General features: G+C 41.4%; 1 protein-coding gene across 1 annotated transcript; it reads right to left on the reverse strand.

Moving 5' to 3' along the window:
* Positions 1-7: 7 nt before the first annotated feature.
* On the reverse strand, positions 8-24,060 carry lrrc17 (leucine rich repeat containing 17). Its single transcript, XM_070853921.1, has 5 exons — positions 23,884-24,060; positions 14,463-14,840; positions 13,175-13,673; positions 4,188-4,343; positions 8-950 (listed from the first exon to the last, which is right to left on the reverse strand). Exons 2-5 carry the CDS (start codon positions 14,733-14,735, stop codon positions 517-519), a joined length of 1,362 nt encoding a protein of 453 aa, XP_070710022.1. The 5' UTR covers positions 14,736-14,840; positions 23,884-24,060; the 3' UTR covers positions 8-516.
* Between the last annotated feature and the right edge of the window lie 911 nt (positions 24,061-24,971).

Here is a 24,971-nt window from a genome sequence, read left to right on the forward strand (position 1 = left end):
AACCAAATTTTCAGAAAAAATAAACCAAATTTTATTTCCAGAAAACAGGTAGACAATGTCATACATTAATTAATACAAAAAGTCCAAAAACCCTGTTTTTGAAGAAAAAAAGCATATCCTAACTAAGTCAATAATTACTGTAACAGAAAAAAGAGAGTACCCGCAGTTCATTGTGTGGGAAATTCAAAGAGACGTATTTGTTGGGGGTTATTAGATCTGTTCTGCAAAAGATACAACTTAGCAATATGACATGGCGACTAGTCATCTTTTAAGAAAATGTTAATGTTTCAGAATGATTTCTTTCTCTTATCCACACAAGATGGAAATTGTTAATTACTAAACAGACATCTTGGCCGCAAAATAATGGATTCATCCCAAAATTGTATTTTTACTCATCACATTCTTTTTTTTTAACAACAAAGCACCATGTCTACGTTTATTAATCCAATCTTTAGCCTGTCCGCAGACATTCTCACTCCATGCAGAACCACGCCAGTCCGCGGATCCGTCTCCATTTTAACTCAGCCTGATGATCTCAAATATGTTGGGCTTCTTCTCCTTCAGGGGTCGAGGCAGAGTCTCGCCCTGTCCCGTCTCCTCCGCCACCTCCGCGTCATTGTCTGTCCCCCCTTGTCCTCCCTGTCCTGTATCCATCCCTCCAGTTTGTTTATCTTTAGGGCATTCCCCGTTGTAGGTCTTGACGTAATCCTCGACACGCCAGCCCCTGAACTCCCGTGGCTCTGAGCATACCAGGCCAGTGTAGAAGACGCCGGGGTGGTGCTTGAGCCAGTAGATCAGGTAGTGGATGTTGTAGTCGCAGATCCAGGGGTTGTTCTCCAGCGTGAGCTTCCGTAGGAAGTAGAGGTCCTCCAGTACACCGTACTGAAAGTAATGGAGGCTGTTGTTGGACAGGTCAAGCTCACGGAGGTACAGCAGGCCTGCAAATGCAGCTGGAAGAGGAAGAGAAGTGGAACAAAATAAGCTTCACAGATCGCAGTGCTGTCTGAATACTAAAAAAGTCCAATATCCACTCTCTTTTTTGCTCTTTGTTTGGTCTCCACCATCTCCTGAGGCAAATATCTGACTAACAACTAAGCTGCCAAATAGTCCACTTTCTTTACAAGCTAACTTTATCTGGTTTGTGCTTGGGAAGTAGCGTGCAGTGGGTTTATCAGAGCCTTTTTGCTGCAGACAGCTGCCTTCTGTGAAACCTCAGGAACTCAGGAAAGTACATTGATGAGAGTTAGTGTTAAGTAAGTTAAGAGCCATGAAACAAACAAAAAAAGATCACTGTAAGCAGCTTTAAGACTTTCTTATTCTATCTTATTAAAAGTACACTGAATTCATTAAAAAAAACAAACCTTACTCACTATACTTGTAATTTTTGTGTATATAACCTTTCAAATGAAGGGAGAACATGATAATCACCAAAATTGCAGTGTCAGCAGCAGCACATGGTTTATGTGTTTGCACTGAAAGTGAACAAAGTCTTTCATTGTCTGAACTATGATGAAAATGACACAATTTTGTGACTGTTGACGTATTTAAAAGGTTCCAGACATTGTTAGCAATCTGCGTAATGAGACAGTGGAGGCTGTTTCACGTTGTCCTCTAGCCTTGGGCCTAGCTTTGATCTTAGCATGGCGGAAGAGAGGAGGGGAGGAAGAAGAGGGGGAGGAGGGGAGGTGTGTATGTGGAACATATAGAGGTAGACGAATACAGTGAGAATAAACGCTGAGAAGAAGATAAATTGACACTGGGGACTGAAATCCTTCTGAAAATCCATTTTCAGTCATGGATAAGTGATAAGTCGCTGATACAGCAGTCTCATCTTTCAACCTTAAAGATGACACAGATCTGGGAACTATAGGAAATGAAGGAGGAGAACAGGAGGGATGTTTCACCTTCCCCTCCCCTGTCTTATCTCTGGACTCATGAGACTGACTCTCCCTAATTGGCTACTGTTCATACAGTTTCTTTTCTTTTTTATAGCTCCGATGGCCACAGGAAGCTCAGTGTGGTCTACTGTTATGGTATTTTCCCAGGCAGAGAAATAAAGTGGAGCAATATTCTGTAGATTATATTTAGTTTGCAGGTGCCCTTAGAATATTTATGTAACCTAAAGAATCTATGTTAAAGGAAAAGTTCAACATTTTGGGAAATCCATGTAAGTTAGTTTGCTTTGTGGTCAAGTTAGATGAGATGATTGATCCGTCTTAAGGGTGGCACTGATCTTCTCATCTAACTCTCTGACATTTTGCACTGATTCACTTTCTGGCCATGATTGTTCTTTCCATCTGTTCATCCTTCCTAAGCAACCTTATCTAAGCATCCTTTGACAGTTTAGTACATTTTTTGTCATAGAAGAAATGCAAGCAAAGAGCTCTACATAATGCCTTTCTCTCAATGTATTTCAGCACTGCCATCAGGATCACAGATAACATAACCCAGACTGAGGCTTATGCTTTAAACCCTGTCATCAATTTCTCCAGCTTTACTGTACTGTACATTCTACTGGAATAGTTAGTATGGTTTAATGTTCAAAAACCACATTATTTTTCTCATCAGATAAGGCTGCTGCAGCTGCTTTCAGCCACTTTCTGCACCGCCGGTTTTAGAAGAACAGAACAGTTTGTGGGCTTTGCTCTCGCCGTCGACAAATTTGTGTTAATGGGAGCTGATGTTAGTGAGGAAACAAGGTGGATGCATGGATGTATAAAGAGAACTGAATACAGTGCTGAAGGCAGGGCTCCGTTCAATTTCGGGCATAAAAATAGCGGGATCTTGTGCATTGTTGGGCCTGTTTATGTTGAAAACACATAAAAAGTGGATTTTGAATAATATGGGAACAACATTCACATTTAACATTCTTTGAGCTGACAAAGGAACAGACAAAAATGGCGTGAAAACAAGAACCTCATCCAACTTCAGCTGAGGTGATGAATTAAGGATTTACCTCCCACATTCTTCACACTCTGGGCTGATCTTGGTAACAAGTCTCCATAACAAATAAACACAGTTTCAAAGTATCTAGTCTCCATAACAACAGATATCACTGTTGCAGAAGTCTTACTATTACATACTTGCCTGCATCTACTCAGTGTGACTGTAGGTGAAGCAACAGTGAAGCAGCAGCAGACAAGAGGGATCTTCTACAAGGACTGGAGAGTATTAAGAATTGTGCAGAGTTAGGAATTCCACATGGACGGGGCCCCACATTGTGACAATTCCTTAAGTGTTAAGTTATCAGTCATGGGAAAGTGCACCAAATGACCTTTAAATACACTGTACTGTCCTGTGACTGTGTGGATTGCTGTTTTGTCATGGGGTTTGGAAAATACCACAACAATCTGGCACAAAAAAATTGGCCAAAACTAACAGTGAAAGATGACTGCAAATACTTGGAACACACAAATTATTTCTAATAAATGCACAGAGCCTTTGTCTTGCCTTTTTCATTCCTGTCTCTTTCTCACTCCGGTCACCCGTCATATGAAAAGCGGAACCAAGCAACATCTTGAAAATGGTTCTAAGCATTTTTTTTTTTTTGACTCCAAATGTGAACATGATTAGACGGAGTAACCATGATTGAGGCCATATGTCACTGACTATCATAAGCTCTCAGAATTACACAGAATTTATTCTTTAGTTTCCAGATAGTTTTGGACACGGTGAAGCGAGCTACAGAGATCACTTGTTTACATCTGAAAACTACAAGGTTTTTAAAGGATTTCCCTCCTGGGCAGGAAGACATCATTAGTCTGGAGAAAGTAATGAGTCTGCTCTTTTTTAATGGCTTTCATCTAGCATTGAGTCTAATTAGTATTCAGAACAGATATTCTATTACAATAAAATTGATCTTTTGAGCATCTTGTGTTTCCCTAATGAAAGACCTAAAACCTTTCCTTGATCAATATTAAAAGTCCTATACTTATTATCAGTGTTATCAGTGTTGTTAAATATGTCACATTTTAACGATGCCTCTGCATCTTTCCTGGTGGGTTAAACGATAGTACAGCCATTTGTCTTGTGACCCACCATATAGGAAAAGGTGAAAGAAAGGCAGTTTCATTTTTGACAAGAGCAGGGTTATATGAGTATCATATACTCGCTGCGGACATGATGTGTTGATGTGGGTGCAGAGGTGTGTGTGTGTGTGTGTGTGTGAGGTGGCGCTGTTGTGTCACCTGTGTCTATATGGCGCAGGCTGTTGCTGCTAAGGTTGAGCAGCTTGAGGTCTTTGGACAGCAGGAACTGTTTGGGCCTGAGATGTTTGATGTTGTTGCTGGACAGGTCCATCTTCACTATGTCAGACGGCAGGCCAGATGGGATGTTATTCAAATCTGCAATGAAGGAAATACAAAGAAACATAATTTCTTAATATCTGCCATGTAGAAACCGGGTTTTTGTAAAGAAATTAAAACAGAGAGAATGATACACACAACACAACAAGAAAAAAGATTAATTCCTGTATTTCTGTTGAAATGATTTACAGGACTGAGGCAGATGTGCACAACAAATGAAATCAGAAAACAAAGTGCAAAGCCCCAGGATCACCAGGAGAGCTGGAAATCCAAAATGTCTGCATTTTTATACATTTTCAAGATGTTGTGTGGGTTGTATGCAATATTAAATCCTTTCATGATGGAGTCGAGAGCAACAGCATGTATGACAATATTTCACTTCTGTGCCAGAGTGTTTCTATTCACTTCCAGTGTTTCCATCCTCACGCACATTTCCCCCATCATGTAAGACGGTCTTTGAAGAATCTAATGTATGAAACAGTTGTTCCCACATATTCCCATTTTGATAACAGGTTCTCTCCGGAGTTTTAAGTCAAAGTCAAAGTTAAAATGAAGATCGGTCACTATAGCTGGAAACATTTGACCCGTAGCTTCAATCTAGATACTTGAAACTTCTCCACAGACGATAAACTGATCCAGATTCATATTATTGCACAAGTCTGGCTGTCAAGCCTTTCAAAGCCAAAAAAAAACATTTTAACGGATTTTGAATTGGTTCTGCGGTTCCCACAGTTACTAGAGTTCCTCCACCTGTCAGTGTCTGTAAAAATATGAAAACCACCTAAATTGGAGATCACATCTTCTGTGCCAGTCATAGTGTAGCTCTGTTTAAAACTGAGTGTGTGGCCCTGTATTAACAAAATAAACATGGGTGATTCTTGAAGCAGTTTGCGAAATGATAAGAGGATACACAAGTATGTTTAGGCAGTGAATACGAACTGAGGTATAATTATTCAGTGTTTATTTTCATATAGAATTACTGCTTTATTTTGGAAAAAAAAAGACTGTGTGCGATTTGTATGTGGCAGACATGCATGTGGGTTAGTTTCCTGCATGTATTTATTTACATGGATTGTATAATTTGCTCGGAGGAATGTGTATGAGCAGTTTCACAGTGCAGATGTTGCAGTCTGTATGCACACACTTTACTGCCACAGATGTTGTAGCCAGTTATCTTGGAGGCATGCTGCCATAAATCATCAATGACTGAAAAATATAATTACACACACACACACACACACACACAGGACATATATATGCAGCAAGCTCGCAGATGTAACAATTGCTCTCAGGAAATGTAATTATTATTGTTCAGTGATGTGATGCAGTGATAGATACAAACATTTACAAAAGCAGGAACAGACTTTGGAGACACAAGCTATCAGTCCTCCACAGTGGAAATCATAAGTCTAAAGGGAATCCCACCATGCCTTCGGTGTACATGTGTCTGTAGCTTTGTTCAAACTGATTTTCAGACTGGAAAAATGCTCTTGCGTCAGACCGATCAATTCCCAGGCTCACTTGTGAGAAATCAGCCTTCAATATTTTGAGCCAAAAGCAAATCCTCACTGTCCAAGGGAGATACATCTGCAGTCCTCTGAGTTTTACCATGAATGAGAATAATCTCCTACACTGTGTATTCAGCGGTGACATTAGCTAAGACTGAATAGGTGGTGTCTGTGATCAATAGGATATTTTCCCCTGGGGGAAGAAAGTAAAAAAAAAAAAAAAAAAAATCAGAGCCAAAGATAGGAGAGCTATTATCCTGCTCATTATCTTGATTTGCTATGTTACATATGACTCGCTCTCTTTAGCAGTGCTTCCTGGTGCTAAATGTGTTTTCAGGAAGTCAGATATTTTATCAGGGGCCTTTAGGGTATCTTGAGATTTTTAATGGAGCAAATCTTGCAGATAAAGTGTTAGGCTTTCTGTCCTACTTTAACATTTGTGCCTCCTCAGAGCCGAGTGCTGAATGAAGAAACATACAGAGAGGAGGAGAAAGAGAGAGAACATGTCAGGAAAAGGGAAAGTCATTCATTCATAACTGGGTTTGGACTGGATTTTTGCCATATCTGCTGGAGTCATTACTTCAGTGCACATGTGAACATCTGTCCCACTTGAACGTTTCCATCCAAAACAAAGAAGAAGTACTTTGCTACTACCTGAGAAACTCACTCCTGTCTTAAGAATCCCAGTGTTTTGTCTGATAACAGCTCTTAATTTGGACCAATAGCTGTTTCATCTCTGGGTGATTAAATTATTTTTCTAAACTATGCCAAAGTACAAGGTATGAATTACTCTCTGCAGCTGTTTAGTCAGTCATTTGCCAAAACATCCCATGGAGGTTCCATTGTTAGTTAAAAACATGTAGGCTGTGCATTAGTGCAACACATGGATAACATATTGCAGTAAATGTACGGCAGTATGCCGAATGGATTTAGTAGGAGTGCAGAACATTAATCCGGACATTTATCTACAAATCCTTCTCCAGAGGATATGGGTTAGCACTGCTGATGAATTATGTGTATGTCTGATTATTCTTCCCTCATCACTATATATTCTATAAAATGTGTTGCTATTATTCTCATTTTTGCAAAAGGTGAAATATACAGCAACATCTGCAGGATACATCATTTGCGCATCAATGCAGATTCCATTTGGAGCTGGTGGTGCAATATGTGTCATACTGTTTAGACAGTTAAAAGGGAAGCAGTTAATTTTTTACAGTGTTGACACGAAGACTCTGGGGTTAACTGTGCGTACTGCAGTGATTTCTTGTGGTTTGGACGTGCACCCCATGCTTGTCAGGGGGAATGATTTCTTGACGTGCTTTCTGAGCATTAGATGTAGCATTAGGTAGCAATAAATTAGTTTGTATGTAACGTGTTACCTTCTAATCTTTAAACATGTTTCATGTGAAGTCACTTGCACCTCAGCTGCTTGACTATATTCATTACATGACACAAGACTGGAGGAATAAAGGTAGCAGGAGGAAATAGTTATTTGTCAAACATGAGGGGACTATGCAGTACATGCCTTGGGAAAAGAATGTTCTGTTTACTGTTAACTACACTACTAATCATCCTCCAGCACAGGCAGAGCAAAAACATGATTTGAGTTGGGATATTTTCCGTCATTAGCATTTAACAAGTAAAGTGTAATCTGTCAGAATCCCCTATAATTTCTTCCTTTGCTTCAGGAGTCTCCATAACTCCCATTATTCAGACAAAAGATATAGAGGCAGAGGTGACGCCTGTTCTAAACATGCTGACAGCTCTGTTTACAGGATATCACCATCATAACAACCACATCAGTGCTAGTGGTCATATCAGGCTACATTTTTAAAAGAGGTTTATTGCCTTAATGCTGTAATTCACTGTGTCAACAGAAATAGCTTTCCATATTAGACGGGATTCCTCTCCAAATGGGTGTGTATTGAAACTGAGCACCTAAAAACCAGTGCCTACATAACCCATAATGCAACTTGACCGCTGGCAGCTTGGTCAGAGAATCACTGATTCCATTATGAATTGTAAATTCACTTCTTTTTAACTCTACACCACCAGATTTTTTTTCATTTTCAAATTCATTATTATCAGACCAATAAAATAATTGGTGGAATTTAAATAAAGCAATAAAATGTTATATAAATCTGGTTATGAATGACATATGAACAAGACCTGATAAAGAAACCTTCAGGATATATATAGGAATAGAACTGGAAAGTTTGGTGTATGTAAGTGCAACTGAAATAGAGATCTCTTGCTCATAGTGTGAAAGAAATTGTGTCTCATCATGGCTGTGCAAGAAGCTACATCTTTGTTAACAGAGTTACAAACAAGTAAAAACTCAATCCTCCAGATATTTCTGCAAATTATGATAAATGGGCTACATCCAGACTGTTTTTCCAAGGAATTACATGTAACTGCCTCTTTTTGGCTGTGTCACCACGGCAACAGTGTGTTGGGAACAACAAAAAAAAGGCAAATAATGAAAATATAAGCAATCTTTTGTCGTCCATGGTGTATCCATCCAAACATTGCCTTTCAAATAGTGGAAGTAACTGCCAGCTTGCCAACAAATACATCATAACAATTGATTTCAGTGGTATTTTTAGCATCCCAAAGTGTGTTCTCACAATGTTTCAGTGACCTTTTCACCTCAGCGAGAAAAATCTCCTTGGGAAACTCTGAACCCCAGAAGTTGAACACAAGTCCATTTTTGTAACAGCTGTACAGTTTCCCTAGAAAATGCTAGAGGAGAACATCTGGCAGAGTCTGCAGCTAAATCCTGCTGTTAGTAGAGAGTGATGTTTGATACTGGCCTCTCTACCTCTGCCTCTTGCTCAAATGGCATTATGGAAGATTTTTGTCTTTTTTTCTGCTGACTAACTTCCCTCTGGAAGTCCAGGGAGAGCCTGACATAATATCATGCCTGTGGGTGTCCATGTGTGTGTGTGACTGGGAGGCAGCCAACTCAATATATACATGAGTCACTTTTCTGCTGCCTACTGAAATGGCCCGACATTTATATGGAGGATTTATGTTACTTCTGAAACCAATGATTTCTTGACCTTATGTGCACAGTCTCGAAGGCAGAGACTAAAACTAGGCCAACAAAATCAATATACTGCCCAGTAGATGGGTTTCTGAGCAACATCCTGAGACATATATGCAAAAAATAATCTGAAATGACAGAAAGCTTCAGTGCTGTGATTGACTGGCGACCAGTCTGGGGTTTAGTTTGTCATCCAAAAGTAAGCTTGGATTGGCTCCAGCACCCCAGTGACAAGTGATGGATAAACAGTATGATAATGGATGGATGGATGACAGAAAGATCATAGGGAAATCAATTGAAAAGCTGGTATTGCACTAATGTAACACATGTGGCATATATCTAAAAAATATCCAGAAAAGGGGATTATTTAATGTATGCTAACATTAGGTTTTTATGCTAATGTTATAATTGTTTATTACTGGAAATGCATGTGGCGTGTCAGCTTGTCGGAGATCACATATATCTATGAAAATTGGCCTCAAGCCATGAAGAAGTGGTCTTCATGAAAGATTGTGGCCAAAAAGGCAAATTTGAAATATTTGGCTGTAGCAGAAGCAGTTTGTTGGGCGAAGGGCTGGAGAGCGGTACAATAATGAGTGTCTGCAGCCCACAGTGAAGCATGGTGGAGGTTTTTTGCAAGTTTGGGGCTGCATTTCTGCAAATGGAGTTGGGGCTGTGGTCAGGATTAATGGTGTCCTCAATGCTGAGAAATACAGGCAGATACTTATCCATCATGCAGTACCATCAGGGAGGGGTCTGATTGGCCCCAGATTTGTCCAAACATAGAGCCAATGTCATTAAGAACTATCTTTAGCGTAAATAAGAACAAGGAGTCCTGAAAGTGATGTCTTTCATTGTTTCGTAGTACTCTCTTCCACTTGTGTTTGTTACTTCCTGCCTTTGCATGTTTTCCCGCCCTGGAGATCATCTTATCTTGTTCCTTGTTAGCTTCACCCGTCTACCCCACTTACCCATCAACCCCACTACATACAGCAGCTCAGATGGTTAGTTTCTTGGCCAGTCCATCCTAGTTTTAGTTGTTTGTATCAGTGTACCAGCCTGTAAGATACTTTCTTCAATAAATCACTTAAGTCGTCATGCTGCCTTCTCTTCTGTCTGCATTTGGGTCTTTCCCCAGTTCTATGAAAGGCGCTGAAACAGAAGTAATTCGAAGGCACATTTGGATATCAACACACAGTAACTCCAAAGTCCATGTCCCTTCTTTGAGAAACACAGCCTTAAGAATTCCCATATTAACTCTATTAACCACTCTGTATAGCACTGATCTCTAGTGAGAATGATGTGGAGCCTGAAATCTGCTGTGGTTCACCTCAGAGAAACTGCCCTCAAACCAAAGTAAGGGAGACATGGAGACAGGGGAGAAAAACAGGGAGAAATAGATAGACAAGGAAAATACAGGGTTTGGAGATGGAGAGATCAGAGTTTCCACTCTGCTCTTGGTTTTCTTATTCTTGCTCCCTGCCAGTGATGCCAATTTAACAATTTTGATGCTAGATTTGGCAACTTTTCAGACCACCCATGCAACTTTTTATTTTTTCAAATAGCAGAAACAAATGTAACTACTTTTAAATTTTATCTGGAAACTTTTAGCAACATTTGAAAAGTGACTCAAATGTTAAGACGCACAAATTTCCCCCCTAAATGACACAAACATGATTCTCTATGTCACAACACTGTTGTTGCTTTGTGAGTGATGTCAGCAGCAGTGCCAGCGCAGCTCAATAGCCACGCTCAGGCAGCAGCAGTAGCATCTGAGCGTGAATGGTTGTCTGTCTCTACATGTTGGCCCTGCGATTGGCTGCCGACCTGTCCAGGGTGTACCCCACCTTTCACCCAAAGTCACCTGAGATTGACTCCAGCCCCCCTGCAACCCAGAAGGATAAGCGGTATAGACAATGGATGGATGGATGGACCCTTTTTTGTTTGTGTTGTGCATAAGTACAATCAGGCGCGTGTGCGAGCACATGGGCGCCGCAAAACACACACCGACCATTGGTATTTCGCTGTCTAACCAACAGTTGGTGGCGGTAAGACACAGAAAAATCTAGCAATGTGCCAAAAAAGGCAAAGGAGAGGATGAATGTAAACATCGGATGTGTTTGCGTAATACACAACTTTATGTTACTTTTATTAGGATAAAACAATGTTTAACGATTTAAACTACCAGTGGTTAGATCTCACACTGATTGGCAGCTAATATAACCTGTGCTACTAATATAGACACTGGTGCTGGAAGGCAGTGCAGTCAAAACAACAAAATGAAATATTACTCCAAGCTAACAGTACAAATATATGGACGTCCTTGCAAATCAAAAGCACAGAAACTATGTATTGAACGTCATGAACAACAGCTGCAGTATATTAAGCAACATTCACGCATTGCATATCGCTTTCATGGTTGGGAATGCTTTAGGAGGAGGCAGGATGTAGGGAGTTATTACTGGGCATGAAAAAGAGGAAAAGATGGATCGAAGAATCAGCCTGTGAGAAAAACAGAGAAACCTTATAGTGGGTCAGATAATGAATCAATTCAAAAGCCCTACTGTTGAAAAAAATTAGGAAAATATGCAAAAAGCTTCCTTGAGCATTTACACAACACAGATGCTGCATTGTGTGGTTTTGGCTTGCCGATGCTCTGTGAAAGATTGCTTTCTGCGAGAGGCATAAGCTCTCCATTTATAGATGCATTCAATTGCTCATTTAAATCTGGGCGCTCATTTGGTCTCAAACATGGGCACAGACTGTCTTTCTGTTCACTGTGTTGACAGCGGATGCTATTTGGGCATCAGAAGAGTCATATGTTAGTGCTTTGAAGAGGAGACAGATAAAAAAGGAGGGGGGTGCTGGGCAGAGAGTAACAGATTAAAGGGAGAAGATGAGAGAGAAACCACGAGCGAAGAGCCCACATAAAAGTAACAATAAGTGATGTGTCTGCACAAATTCAGAGATTGTCATTCCTGCATACTGCCTATCTCTGAAAAAGGCAACACTGACACAAACTTTTTATGGAGCTCTGGAGAACTTACAGCCTCTAGGATAGCAGCCTCGTGGTGGCATTTTTACACAGAAAGAGAGAGACAACCAGATGTGAAAATTGGAGGAGCTAAAAGAGAGTTGCCTGCCTGTTTCCATCTTTCCTGCAGCTTTCTACCCATGCTGACTCAGACACTCAAACATATTGTGATGCTGGTGGTCATTACTGCCTCCAAAAATCTGTCAGAGAAGACAGTTCTGCAGAAAATTAATGAATGTAGGATTCCAATCAGAATACAATAGAAGACAAAAGAGCTCTGCACTTCAAAAATCAGTGAAGTGCTGAACAGACCACACAACAGCATAAACACACCACAATGCAACTCAGCAAGAAGCCCAAACGATGCCCCCACAATCACAACAGGTAGCCTGACGCAATGGAATAATGTCGAATGAGTAAGATGTCTTCAAAATGCAAAATCATACTATGTGTATGAAAATTCCAGCTTTTACCCTGACTTTAAACCTGCCACTCTGGGGGGGGGGGGGGGAAGCAAGAGTCTTGAGTGTACAGTACAACATACAGAGGGCCTGCTCCTTCCATCTGAATGAGGTTCAGACGCCGTGCACGGCAAACTTTTTAAAACAAACACAACTCTGCTTGCTAAGCCTTGTAGTAACCAAAACATTACACAGCAAACTAATTTCCGTGCCCAATTTCACTGGACAAGCAAGCATGACTCTACACTGGAGAGTGCAGAGCAAACCGAACAAACGTACCTTTGATACGCGGTACTCCCCTGCCAGGGCAGTCTATTTGTTTATAATGTATTTGGCAGGAAAATTAGTTTTTGTCACATATGATAACTATTAAATATGTGGCAAAGCTTCAGCTAAACATACACTGACACTAGTTGATCTCAATTGAGTATGGCTGCAAATGAACAGTTTGCAGAAATGCAGAAATAAAGTTGAGCCTTTTCTGTGGACACAGAAGCTTGTGGATTTCTAAAGAGGGACAACGTTGGTGCACTGATAGACTATACATACTCACAGCAACAATGCTAAAGCAGGTATATACATGTTCATCCTCTTAGTTTATGTGTGAGCATGCTAACATTCACTAATTAGCATTAAACAGTACAGGTGAGACTGATGGGAATTAGTTTTGCAAGTATTAAGTTATAAAACAAAGGAAAACCAAACCATCAACCAAAATGTGCCACCTGTACTTTAGTTGTTTAGCAAATTTCACAACATTTCAGGGGAAACATTTTAACATGACATTACACAAGTGATAAAAAACGTAACCATCTCACCTTTGCTGCTGCAGTCCAGCAGAGGTTTGGGGAACACGTAGGTGTGGCACATTGACATGGCCTCTGGCTTCACTTTGATAGGTGGAGGCCTCGGTTGACCCCCCTCTCCGCCCCCCGGCCTCCTGTCTACCTGGTTGTCATCCGCACACAGCGACCCCACGCTCAGCTTCTTCAGCTTCTGGCCCCTCAGCGACGGGGGCTCCGCGCACTTGGCGTAGTTGCCCAGGTTGCGGTTGCTAGGCACCTGCAGGGTTGTGACCAAGCTGTCCAATGAGCAGTGGCAGCTCCAGGGGTTGTCATAGAGACGGAGGTAGGTGAGGCGGGGCAGAGGCAGCAGGATCTCCTCGGAGGCTGTTCTCAGCCCGTTGTGCTGGAGGAGCAGGGTGGTGAGCTGAGAGAGGCCGCTGAACGCTCCATCTTCCACCATGGAGATGTCGTTCTGCTGGAGGTCCAGGCTCTTCAGCTGGGTGAACTGGGAGAACATGTTGTCTCTCAAAACCTAAGGGGGAGATGTGAAATGTTGGCTTTTATGTAATTGAACAAAGGCCCTATGAGAGTGGAGAGATTGAACCAAAAGCCATAAAAACAAAATATTGAGCACAGATATAACTGAGAGGAACTGCAGTGTCACTACAAATGAAAACTTTCACATTATACAGAAAGTATAGTTATGTTGCACCTGCAGTTGCAAACTACAGCATATAGCTTTAATAATCAAATACTTTAATGCTAGTTTAATTTCATTTTATGCAAAGTCCAACAAGCCCAAACATTCAGCTAAAAATAGACTAAAATCCACTCAGTTCATTCTTTCCTCTCACCACTCACTAATTTAACAACCGTACTCTTTAAACGTTAATGGGCCAAAATAAAAAGCAATTATACTCATTTTTCACTGCTTTAATCAGTGTACAACTCATTTATCTTCTCTATCTCATTTATTACATCGCTGGCACAGCATTTTGTTTTGTTCATCGACACCTGTGATGCACACATCCTGTGCTCGCTATGACATGCAAAAAAACTACATCGACACACACATTGCAGAAAAATGTTTCTTTGATCTCAGCCCCAAATAAATGGTGCACAGATGCTCATGGTATCAACAAGCTGACTGAGTTTAGGGTCTGAGTGAGAGGTTTGAGACACAAACCTGCAGAAAATGCATGCATTTGTTACACAAAACTGCACGAGACATTCTCAGCCTCATAATTGTTGTTAGCAGTGTCTGGACTGTAGCAGGTGACCTCTATCTTGCCTCTTTACAGCGTAAATTGTCTGCATGTACCTGAATCTTATTCCTTGCCAACAGCAGATGGTGAATATCTTTGGGCCAGTTCTGCATCACGGTGGTCAGCTGTCTGTCCTGACAGTCCAGGTACTTCTCTCCTGCCTCCATGTACTCCTTACAGTCATGAGTTTGCCGTCTCATCAGTCTGGCCCTGCCTCTGCCCCGTACATGGCCGCCGGCACCCCTCTCCACAGCCCCTGACCGAGGGCCTCTCCGGGACTCAGCCGACCAGAGGAGCAGCAAGAGGAGGAAGGTGGTGAAGAGACGCATGGTGGGGGAGGAGAGGAGGAGAAGGGAGGCTTCTTGGTAATCAGGTCAACCTTGGAAGAGCGCCTCGGAAGATTGATGTGACGGGACACAGGAGGCCGGTCACAGCTGTGTGTATGAAGAGAAAAACAGAAGAGGAGAGACAGAGAGGTGAATTTTCAAAGGTCAAAAATGGCCACTTTACACAAATTGACTCACAGCTTAACCATTTTGCTAGAACGCAAATTACTGCTGCTGGGTTATTTTATGTTTTATAGGACACTTTGCAGACACTGGCGTTCAGTAAATGAAACCTGTTTGGCTGATTCCACGGCAATCAATGATGCCACACAAACTGCTTTTCAATGTCCAATGTGCAATGTTATTTGCATCTCATTTGATGCCTTGAATGTTGAAAATAACAGCGCTTAAAGGTGCACTCAACCCATTAAAAAAAGTCAATCGACCATAGATTCAAGCTGTCACTGATGGCAGATGTATTTGTCCTGTCATCCAAATTTAACGATGAACACTCACCAGCATCAAGTGAGATAATTTCATCATAGCTGGAAAACAAAAAGATTGAGCTGGAGGAGAGAGACATTTTCAAAAAGTCCATAGGTAAAGTCCTATCTATGCAATTTTATTCACATAAATAAATAATAGTACATGAATTTGCTTTACATTGAGGCATGCTCACAACTAAAATGGTAACACTAATGTTGAGAGAATTAATGGAGTTGTAAAGTGAGAGGAATGTGGGTAGAGGAAACAGGACAAGAGGTTTGAAGGAAAAGAAAGAGAGACATTTGTTAAGTGTTAACATACTATTAGTTAAAAATGTGGTTGTAGTAAAGTGGTGTTTTCTTCCTGGGATACCCCGTGAATGTTTACTACCTTCAACTAAACAGACCCGGGTGTTTCTCTCTCCGTCTCTTCCTGCCATCCTTTTAAACATTTCCCTCCATCTTTCATGTCTCTGCACTTAAATGCTTTTACTTGTCCCACCTCTGTCTTTCCGTGTCTTCATCTTGTTGATTCCATCTCTCTGTTTTCATTTTGGTTTCTTCGTCCTGATTGCGTATTCTTGTAGCGTATTTATCCATTGCAAAACAGCACTTATGTCTCAGATTCACATGTGCTTTTATCTGAATTTAAACTGGTAGCTAAGGTTAGGCACCAAAATACTTGCTTAATTGAAGGAATAGTTTGATATAACACTGGCCTAATTGTCACCAGGATACCAATGGTGGCAATTAGTTGTTTTTACCATTTCCATATCCATTAAATGAAGGATAATTAGTGATTGGTGGATGTTTCCTCATTCTGAGTCTTTGTGTGAAGTCAAACCCAACATTCTTCCTACGTCACACCACTTCCATTTTTGCTGCTGAGGAGGGGCAGTGATCATTCACATGGTCACAAGAGGCTGTTTGTATGTAAATTTATTGTTAGAATTGTTTGGAAATACACTGTACGCTAAATGTAAAGCTACAGGCAACAGCCAGTTAGCTTAGCTTAGCAGAGAAGCACATTCCCCAAAGATTTCAGTGCCAAACTATTCCTTCACAACCACTATCTAACTACCCTTTGACTCACTGCTGTTGTGTCTTTCTCTCTTTCCCTTCCCTGCAGCCTTCCTATCCTGTCATTTGTACTGCCAAGCTGTGAAACTATCATCAGCCACAAAAAGGAAAAAAAAGACTGGAGAAAATAATATTTATGGCTTAATAATGATTGCAATTGTCATCTTTTTGCCACATAGTCACTTGTTTTGGACTCCCTGCCTGCTGAGTATGTGTGTGTGTGGGGGGGGGGTGGGTGTGTGAATGATTTTATGGTAAAAAAAAAAAAAAAAAAAGTGAGTCATGGGTCCCTAGAGTGATCGGAGGCGAAAAGGCAAGGCCCACACATCTGCCAAGACACCATGCGCGCACACACACACACACACACACACACACACACACACACACATTGTGTGCACACTGGCTCAGTCTTACTGTACCAAACCACAGCCCCCTTACAGTCTTCCAGTGTCTCACACAGTGGAACAAGCCTGTCAATGCAGATGGTGTCATTCCATTGTGAATAGCACACTGGGCATGTTAGCTAGCTACAGACAGAAACAGCTGGGAATGTATCGGGGGATACACTTTCCAGTTCGTTGAGCACTCTTCAACTGTCCAACTATCAATCGTCTCGAATGAAGCAAACTTGAAAGTTCGATTTCATTCACTGCAGCCTTTGCATGCAATAATTCTCTTCTGCTGAGCCGTTACTTCATACCCAACAGCAACCGAATGAATTGTCTCTTCTCAGTGTGTGTATGCTTGTGTCTCTCATGTTTCTTTCTCTAATTTTATATACATGCATGCCCTCTTAGATTTGTATGTGTGTCTGTTCACGCGCACAGGCGCTGTACATAAACTACAGGCACATGTTCTTGTGTCTGCGCTGCAGCTGATGAGAGACATGTTTCAACACAAGGCAAGACTTGCGCCAGTCCAAACACCAGACTAGACTACAATGAGGTGTAAAGCATGGAGAGGGGACTTGAATAGACCCAGACATATCCTCCCTCTCTCTGTGTATAACTGCTTTAAGGTTAAGTCATTTGGTCTGGTACAGGTTGTTTATATACAGTGCCAATCCTGTGCAGCTCAGTGGGCAAAGCATGGCACTAACATTGCATCCAAGAATCATAGGTTTGGCTCAGAGCAAACACACACACTCCAGCATAGTGGAGCCGCATCCTCCAGAATACACATAATGTAGAAAATATTGGGAATGTAGGTGACAAATTAATGGAAAAATCAACAGTATCCAACACATGGTCATTGCAAAACTCCAGAACAGCTTCAGTACTCTTTGGCTTAGATTAGAATCTGTACCTCTACTGGAGGAATGAACATCATTCACTACTTCTTTATATCTGCTTCTACTGAATAACCTTTCTCATATGATAACATAAAAGACAATATAAAACAGTGGATTTAATTTTCTATTTCAGATAACTGACAAAGCCTGTCTTGTTCTTCAATATCAACACAATATCTGGTTCACAATTGTAGTGGTGGGATACCTCACCAAGATTAAAGGAGCCCTGTGATTTTTTTTTTTTTGTAAACAAATGTAAATGTAAATTCAGTGTTTCTTACGAAAACAAACAAAAGAACCTCCACAGTGTTCCTTTAAATTTCAATCTTAATTGTTTTTTCAGGACACGAATAACAAATGCTTCCATACAAGTTCCTTTCTTTTAAGTTTTTCCATTTCATTTGTCAGCCCTCCATAATGTTGTGTCAGTCAAGTATAGCTACCACTACTCTACTACACTAATCAAATACAATGGCAGAAGGTGGTATATTTCACACTGCCACTGTATTCCTCACATTGTACTACTATTCCTTCACAGGTGTCACTCAGAATATGAAAGATCACACTTGAAACTAGCAGATAAAACTGTTCATTTTGTAAACATTTTAACATTTACTCTCTACAGTATTTCCATTCATAGTCAATGAACCATCTCCAAGCCATTGGAAGTGGTACTGTTTAGCTCTTTTCCACATCGCAGCTGTTCAACAGGAACAGTCCAAGCCCTTCTTAGAAATCTATAACCATGGTCAGCCTGCAAAATCCAAGACACATTCCAGCTGGGACCGTAACAAGTCCACTCAGGCCAAAACCATCTGGGCGGTTCACCTCATGCCCATACCAGCCCAAATTAGCCCTTCCAGTCTAGTATTATTTCCCGCCCCCAGCTCCTTCTGGTCAGACTAAGCTAGCCCAAAGAAGTCTCAAAGAAAACCTGTCTCCCTGTGTCTGTGAACGTCGAGCAAAAGCCCTCAGGGTTTTGGTCAGTTACTTCCTTGGGGTATTGCTGTAAATATCATGCAGACTGTTTTTTGTTGCTGCCACTGCCATCTGGACTGACCCAGAATAAAGTTTGGTCTGGACATGAAATGTGGTAGAAATGTGTCTCTCATTTTGGACCTTGGAAAAATAAACCTTTGGGAAGAATCTGAAGAGAAGAATTTTGAAGAAGTTCAAAGATGGTGGATTACTTGTTTGCCCTGGAGGCCTACAGTATGCGCGTGTCTGTTAGCAGTGGACATTGTTGTGTTTTTGGATTGCAGAATAAAATAACTTAACCAAAAACCATAAAAAATGTTGGGAAACCTCTTCCTCTTGAGCTGTTTTTAGCCTTTTTATATCTCGGCCCTAGGAGTGGCAATGTCAGTCTCTTTGGACAATAAGTACATGTTTTGTGCAGACATTTGTGTTTGCCAGACAATGTACAGTTATGACTTTCATGATCCACTTACATTTTCATCTAGTGCCATCATCGGGTCAGAATTTAATTTGTCTAATACATTCCCATCAGCCCCCACTGTACTTTAAGGTATCTAGCAAATGTTAGTATGCTAACATGCTAAACTAAAATGGCGAAAATGTTAAAATTATACCTGCTTATCCTGTCAGCATTATTATTGTGAGCATGTTAGCTTGTGGACGATAGTTAAAAGTCCTGTTGTCACTAGTACAGCCTCACAAAGCTGCAAGCATGGCTATATACCTTTGTTCTTTTCAGTGCAATAATCTACCTTACAAATCCTGTCAAAGCTTCTAATACTGCCTGACATTTAACATGTTCACTAACCTAGTTTCATCATTTAAGTCTTTAGCTAACGCTGGATATTTCTCAAACTCCAAATGAGACAAATACTTGACAAATGTTGCGTTTTCATTGTCTGAAAGCCAGATGAAACAGACCAGACCAGACTGAAAAAATGAGCTACTTATGTGTGTGAAAGAGATTATCTCATTAATCACATTCTAGCCTTCAGCACTTTATGTAGTGCCATATTTGGCAGGCAGTTTTATCAGTTTTTTCACAGTTTAGTGAAGGTCATGCATGCTAACAAGAGTGTAATTTTAAGACCTCGGGCTGTGTTTCTATATTAGATGCTAATTATTTTTTGATAAAATTCCCTGGCTCTACTTTCAAAAGTGTATCGGACAGCCATGCCATGAAATCCTTCACATAGATGTACTTGTAACAGTGAGAGTATGTGATCAGCTGTGATAGAGATTCGGTTATCCGGGTGCGCTGCGCAGACACTTTCTGAATCATTGTGTCTGAAAGTGCTGAGCAAATGGCTTGGATCTACATTTAATCTTTATAATGGCTTTTCAAACCATAACAATTTACCGACTCTGCCTTTTAGACAAGTGAGGGACAGCAAGTACGAAGCACAACTGTGCTCTCGATCAAAACAAACCACTGAATATATACTGTAGTGTTTCTTTGGGTGGAATTTTGTTTTGGGGAACATTGTACAGGAGTGAAGACTTATAACTTCTGAAGTCTCCCTGCTGCACCAGCTTCAACATGCCTTTATCTGGAAGTTAAAACAACTCTTTCATTCTTTTGATTCTTGCATTCTTTACTCTATGATGTAATTTAATAAGAACCTGAACTAAAGTTTTAAGCAGTATGTTGCTACATGTGCAGTAGCACACCACATACATTACATACATGTATGTAAGGTAGTGCTTTATAACGAAGTGGAAAGTATAATTTAACCAGGTGCTCTGGCAGAACTTCAGTGGTGACATTAGCCAAGATCAGATCAGCTACATTCCTCTGAATCAATGGTCAAAGTACAAATGTGTGTGAATGTAGCAGGGGAGACCTCCACATGGCGCGCGCACACACACACACACACACACACACACACATATATATATATATACACACATATACAATAGGCACCCATGTTAACCCACAAATGAGGCATATGTCTGTGTGTGTTTTCTGAACTTTCTATGAGTTCAAATGGGTCATTTGGGCTCAGCAGACCGGAGGAAACACAGACAGGACAGTCTCTAACACCACCCTCACAACCCACCTACATCAGGAAGAGTGGGTGAAAGCAGAGGCACTGACTGACGTTAAGAGAAATACAGATGGAGCCGAGGCAGCACACGTGTTTGAAAACCACTTTCAGACTGAAAAGAATCCCAAGGGAGAGAGTGGAAGACGGAAGAAAAGTCCAGAAGACAAGATTAATGTTTGAAGCTGAGCTTGCATGGGACAGAAAATATGATTATGTCAGCTCAAGGGATATTGCTACTGGTAAATGGAGAGGGGTTTGAAGAATAAGAAAGTCATACAAAAACTACAATAATCCATGCTGCACCTTTGAAAAACACAATGTCCCAGCCTCTGACCCTCAAGACCTTGAGGCAGCACATTCTCTACCTGCACTGCCTGCCTGGAGAGGTTCCTAATGCTCCAATAACATTGGACAAGCCATTGGGGATGGAAAGAGTTCAGACCTCCAGAGGAAACAAGGGCCACTGTGTTACAGAGAGAAAGTGAGAACAAGCAGGGGAGGCTGCAAAAACAAAAAGGAGCCTTTTCTCCTTAGCTTCTTCCAGAAAAATGTAAAAAATTCAACTTCCATCCAAGTTGCATGCATTGGTACCATATAGGCAGGGAGGCAGGAACAGGCAGAAAGTCAGTCGGTCAGTCAGGCAGTAAATCACAGTAAGAAACAGTGTCAAAGAGTTGGAAGGCAAGAGCATGGAGCAGGCTTAAAGGTGAGCGTTTTTTTCCTCTGCAAGCCAACCTCCCAGCAGGCGGACCATACTTTGTTTCCTTTGGTCTGAGTTTCCTTTATGTGTGGAGTGCTTGCCCAAAAGTATGTGGCTGGTTACCATGTAACATACCCGCCATCTAGCTATAATAAAGGGGCAGATACAAGGAAAGAATGACTGTATAGACTATGAGGATGTAAAGAGAAGCCCTGACTCCTGACCCAGAGGATGAGACAGTGACATAGACAGACATATACTGTGTATGTAGAGAGAGCGAGAGAAAGAGAAAAAGAGAGAGAGAGAACTCTCACATATCCCTGAGAGCCTAATTGAAACCAGACACAGTCATTTCTGCAGAGGAGGAGAGGCAAGTTTAGAGACAGAAAATGACTTTTTTCAGACGGGGTCAGAGGTGTTGAACTCACATACACAAACCTCACAAAGAGAACCTTTCTAATGGAAACAAGCCAAATTGTGTGCCTTTGTGTTGTCCTCCTTATACCCCTGAGAAATCTGTTTTCTCCTAATCTCTTGAGGCCAAACATACCCGCGAGAATAGAAACTTCAACCCTTGAAAAGAGGTCACCGTCCCATGCAGTGACCCGCCAGCTTTCAGCTGATGTTACACATGCACCAGTGTGGTCTCCCCCTGCTTCTTGGCTATGTGTGATCATGTTCTGAAACCGCTGACTACAAAACACTCAGCTCCATCATAAAACATTAAACACGGGATTGCTGTAGAGCTAAAATGTGTCAGGTTTCTAAATTCTGGGAGTTGGGGAAGCGATTTATTTCTCTGTTATGTAATAATATGTGTTCTTCTCTATCAAAAATCTTGAGTGTCTTGCAAATTGCTTCATTAGAATGAAGGAGTTAAAAAAAACTGTCATGAGATGTTTAACAGAGCTCACACACACATACACATGCACACACAATGTCTTCCCCACCAACCAGCTATGCTGATTGCTATGTATTGGCGCCAGACACATCTGCACCGTAAACACACGCGCACACACATGCAAAAGGCACAACACACATACTTGAGGCATAATTCTCCCACTACAAACTCTCACTTCTTTTGCTACAAAGTGTTCCACTTGCACTTAACTGCAGCACGCTGAAACAGCAGAAATTTAAGTAAAGGGGATTCTCGCACTTTGTAATCACTAAACTTGCAAGTCAAGCTTTTTTGTCTTCCCCTCTTTGGGTGCAGGATTCCAGAGTGGAGCCACACGTTGCTCCGCTCTGCGCTGCGTGAGTCTGGAATTTTACTAACACTTACACAGGAGCATGTAACTCAATGTGCAGCTGCACATATTGCTGCATTCACACACAAATAGATGCTTTAAGAACCTTTAAGTGTTCACACCATCTGTACAGTAAGCTGTGCAGCCCTTCCTCTTGAACATTTTGTAAACTTGCCCTCAAATTCTGGACATCTCTGCAAAAAGAGTGTTCTGACAAATTTTAAGTGTCCCAGTCCTAGCAAGAGTTGGCTATGTGTTCAGCGAACATGAGTCATTGGGGGACATGACTATCCGGAGTTCCTTACAGTACAAAGAGGGTCCAAGTGGGTAAATTAACCCTTTGCTCTGGCAGAAGTGGGGCTTTTTTTGTTGAGCTGCACAGGGAGCTGAATGCCTAGTCGTGTGAGTGTGAGTGCTTTTAATGGATGGTGTACGGGACCACAAGCCAGTTACATAACAAAAGTAGTAAGGAAGCATCTAAAATTAGAGGTGTTTTTTGCATAATTTCTCTGCTGTTAAGATGAAATCAAGAACAACCTCAGGGCGCTATGACCCTCCATAAACTTGGCACAACGTCAACAGTTGCCCCTTTTGAAAAGAGCAATTTCAGCAATTTCACAAATACTAAGCTGGCACAAGATGCACTGAAAATATAATGAATACAATAGCTAATTGTTTGTTTTTTCAATTTTAAAGAACAAACCAGTGTAGCAGCAAAATGTAATGAATTAAAATATTTGCATCTTCACATTTGTAATTCTATTATGCTTATACAAAGTCGCTGCAGATGATTTCATCAATGTCTGACACTGAACACATGCTCTAATGTTGTGTTGCTGCAACTTATCTTTAAATTACTCATCATGGAGCACTTAGTCAGTTCTCAACATGACTGGGTTGGAGTCATTCTTTGTCTGCAGCATACACTATCAGTGTATGCCTACAATGTCCAAGGAACAAAGGAAAAAAGGAAAGAGGAGAGGGAAGTCACACTTCTTGTAAGACTTTCGCTGAATATTCAAAGAAATAAGCAGACACAATCATTTGATGGAGTTTTGACATATTCTGCAACCTAATAACCCTCTCACACCAAGATTAAAATAATATGCTGTGGTTTTCTCCTACCCTTCAGGGAATCACATTTTAAGACACACCAAGAACTAAACTGTGGTGCCAAACAACACTTGCCAAAAATATCCTTGCATATTGAATATTGCTTCAGGAATGACTGGGGATTTGCTGCTGCTTTCAGTTGAATAATCTTCTTCAGATAGACATATCTGATGCACTTTGGTATAATATGAAGTTTTCAGTCCTACCTGTGCAGGGAGAGAATCTGGCTCGGGTTCGTCCACTAGGACCTGCAGATCTCCGGTTGGTCCCGCGTCCCCGGCTCCTAATCCTGTCATGAGCGCTGTGTCTAAGCCAAGAAAATCTGCCTGGCTGCCTATAAACTTAGAGCCTGGAGTGAGGGACGAACGACTCGCTGCTTCTCCAATCTCTCTCTCTCTCTCTCTCTCTCTCCACTTTCACTCTCTCTCTCTCTCTCTCTCTCTCTCTCTCTCCGGCTGCTTGTGCTAAGTGATTGACTACTGTCTTATACAACCTGCCTCTCTCTCTCTCTCTCTCTCTCTCTCTCTCTCCTTTACTTTTCACCCACTCAGCTGGATCACACTGAGAATGTGAAGAGAGAGACAGACTGCGAGGCTGATTCTCAAAGGAGCCACAAGGCTGAGTCTGGTGAAGCATTACACTCACAAACACACACACTCACACACGTGGAGGAGGGCTGCAACCCTGCACCGCTCCCCTCTCCCTCTGTTATACCAATGGGCTTCCTCCAGGATATGCTGCTGGCTGGCCTGAAGGACTGAGAGGAAGAGAGTGAGAAGAGAGTGAGAGAGATCAGGCACCTTGGTGGCACAGAGGCCAAACACTGACCCACCATCACAAACACCCTGTGTGCCTCTATCCTGTTCCATGTGGTGTGATGCTCCCAGCAGAAGGGACCTCAGAAATGTAAATTTTAGAGATTTTGTTCCAAAATACCCTCAGTCCACATCCAACATCTGTCTTTGATCACTGCTTCATTGGAGGATCTCTCCTTTGTTATTAGGCCTTGAACTGTGTTACTATGATGTTGCATGCAGCGCTTGTGGCTTTCCAGGATTTTGTGCCACCTATCATCAGGGCTGCCTCATAGTACCTCATAGTAATGGAAGAGGTGGATCCAATCACTGATGCTATGTTTTATTCTGTTCTGCTTCTTTTTAGCTATGCTAGCAGCGGGGCTTTAGGAATAGCAGTGTTGCTTTGGTCCAGACTGAAATATCTCATTAATTGTTCGACAGGTTGCCATCAAATTTTGTTCAAGATGTTCATGGTTCCCACAAATAAATCCTACTGA

The sequence above is a fragment of the Pempheris klunzingeri genome, chromosome 22 (genome assembly GCF_042242105.1).
Source record: "Pempheris klunzingeri isolate RE-2024b chromosome 22, fPemKlu1.hap1, whole genome shotgun sequence".
Taxonomy (NCBI): Eukaryota; Metazoa; Chordata; class Actinopteri; order Acropomatiformes; family Pempheridae; genus Pempheris; species Pempheris klunzingeri.

Bases quoted from the DNA above. Each gene is read 5' to 3' on its own strand.
- lrrc17 (XM_070853921.1), bottom strand. From the start codon at position 14,735: ATGCGTCTCTTCACCACCTTCCTCCTCTTGCTGCTCCTCTGGTCGGCT. The intron at 13,674-14,462 runs GTACATGCAGAC...TCTCCCCCTTAG, and splicing joins TGGCAAGGAATAAGATTCAG to GTTTTGAGAGACAACATGTT. The intron at 4,344-13,174 runs GTGAGATGGTTA...CCTTCATTGCAG, and splicing joins GCTGGACTGCAGCAGCAAAG to ATTTGAATAACATCCCATCT.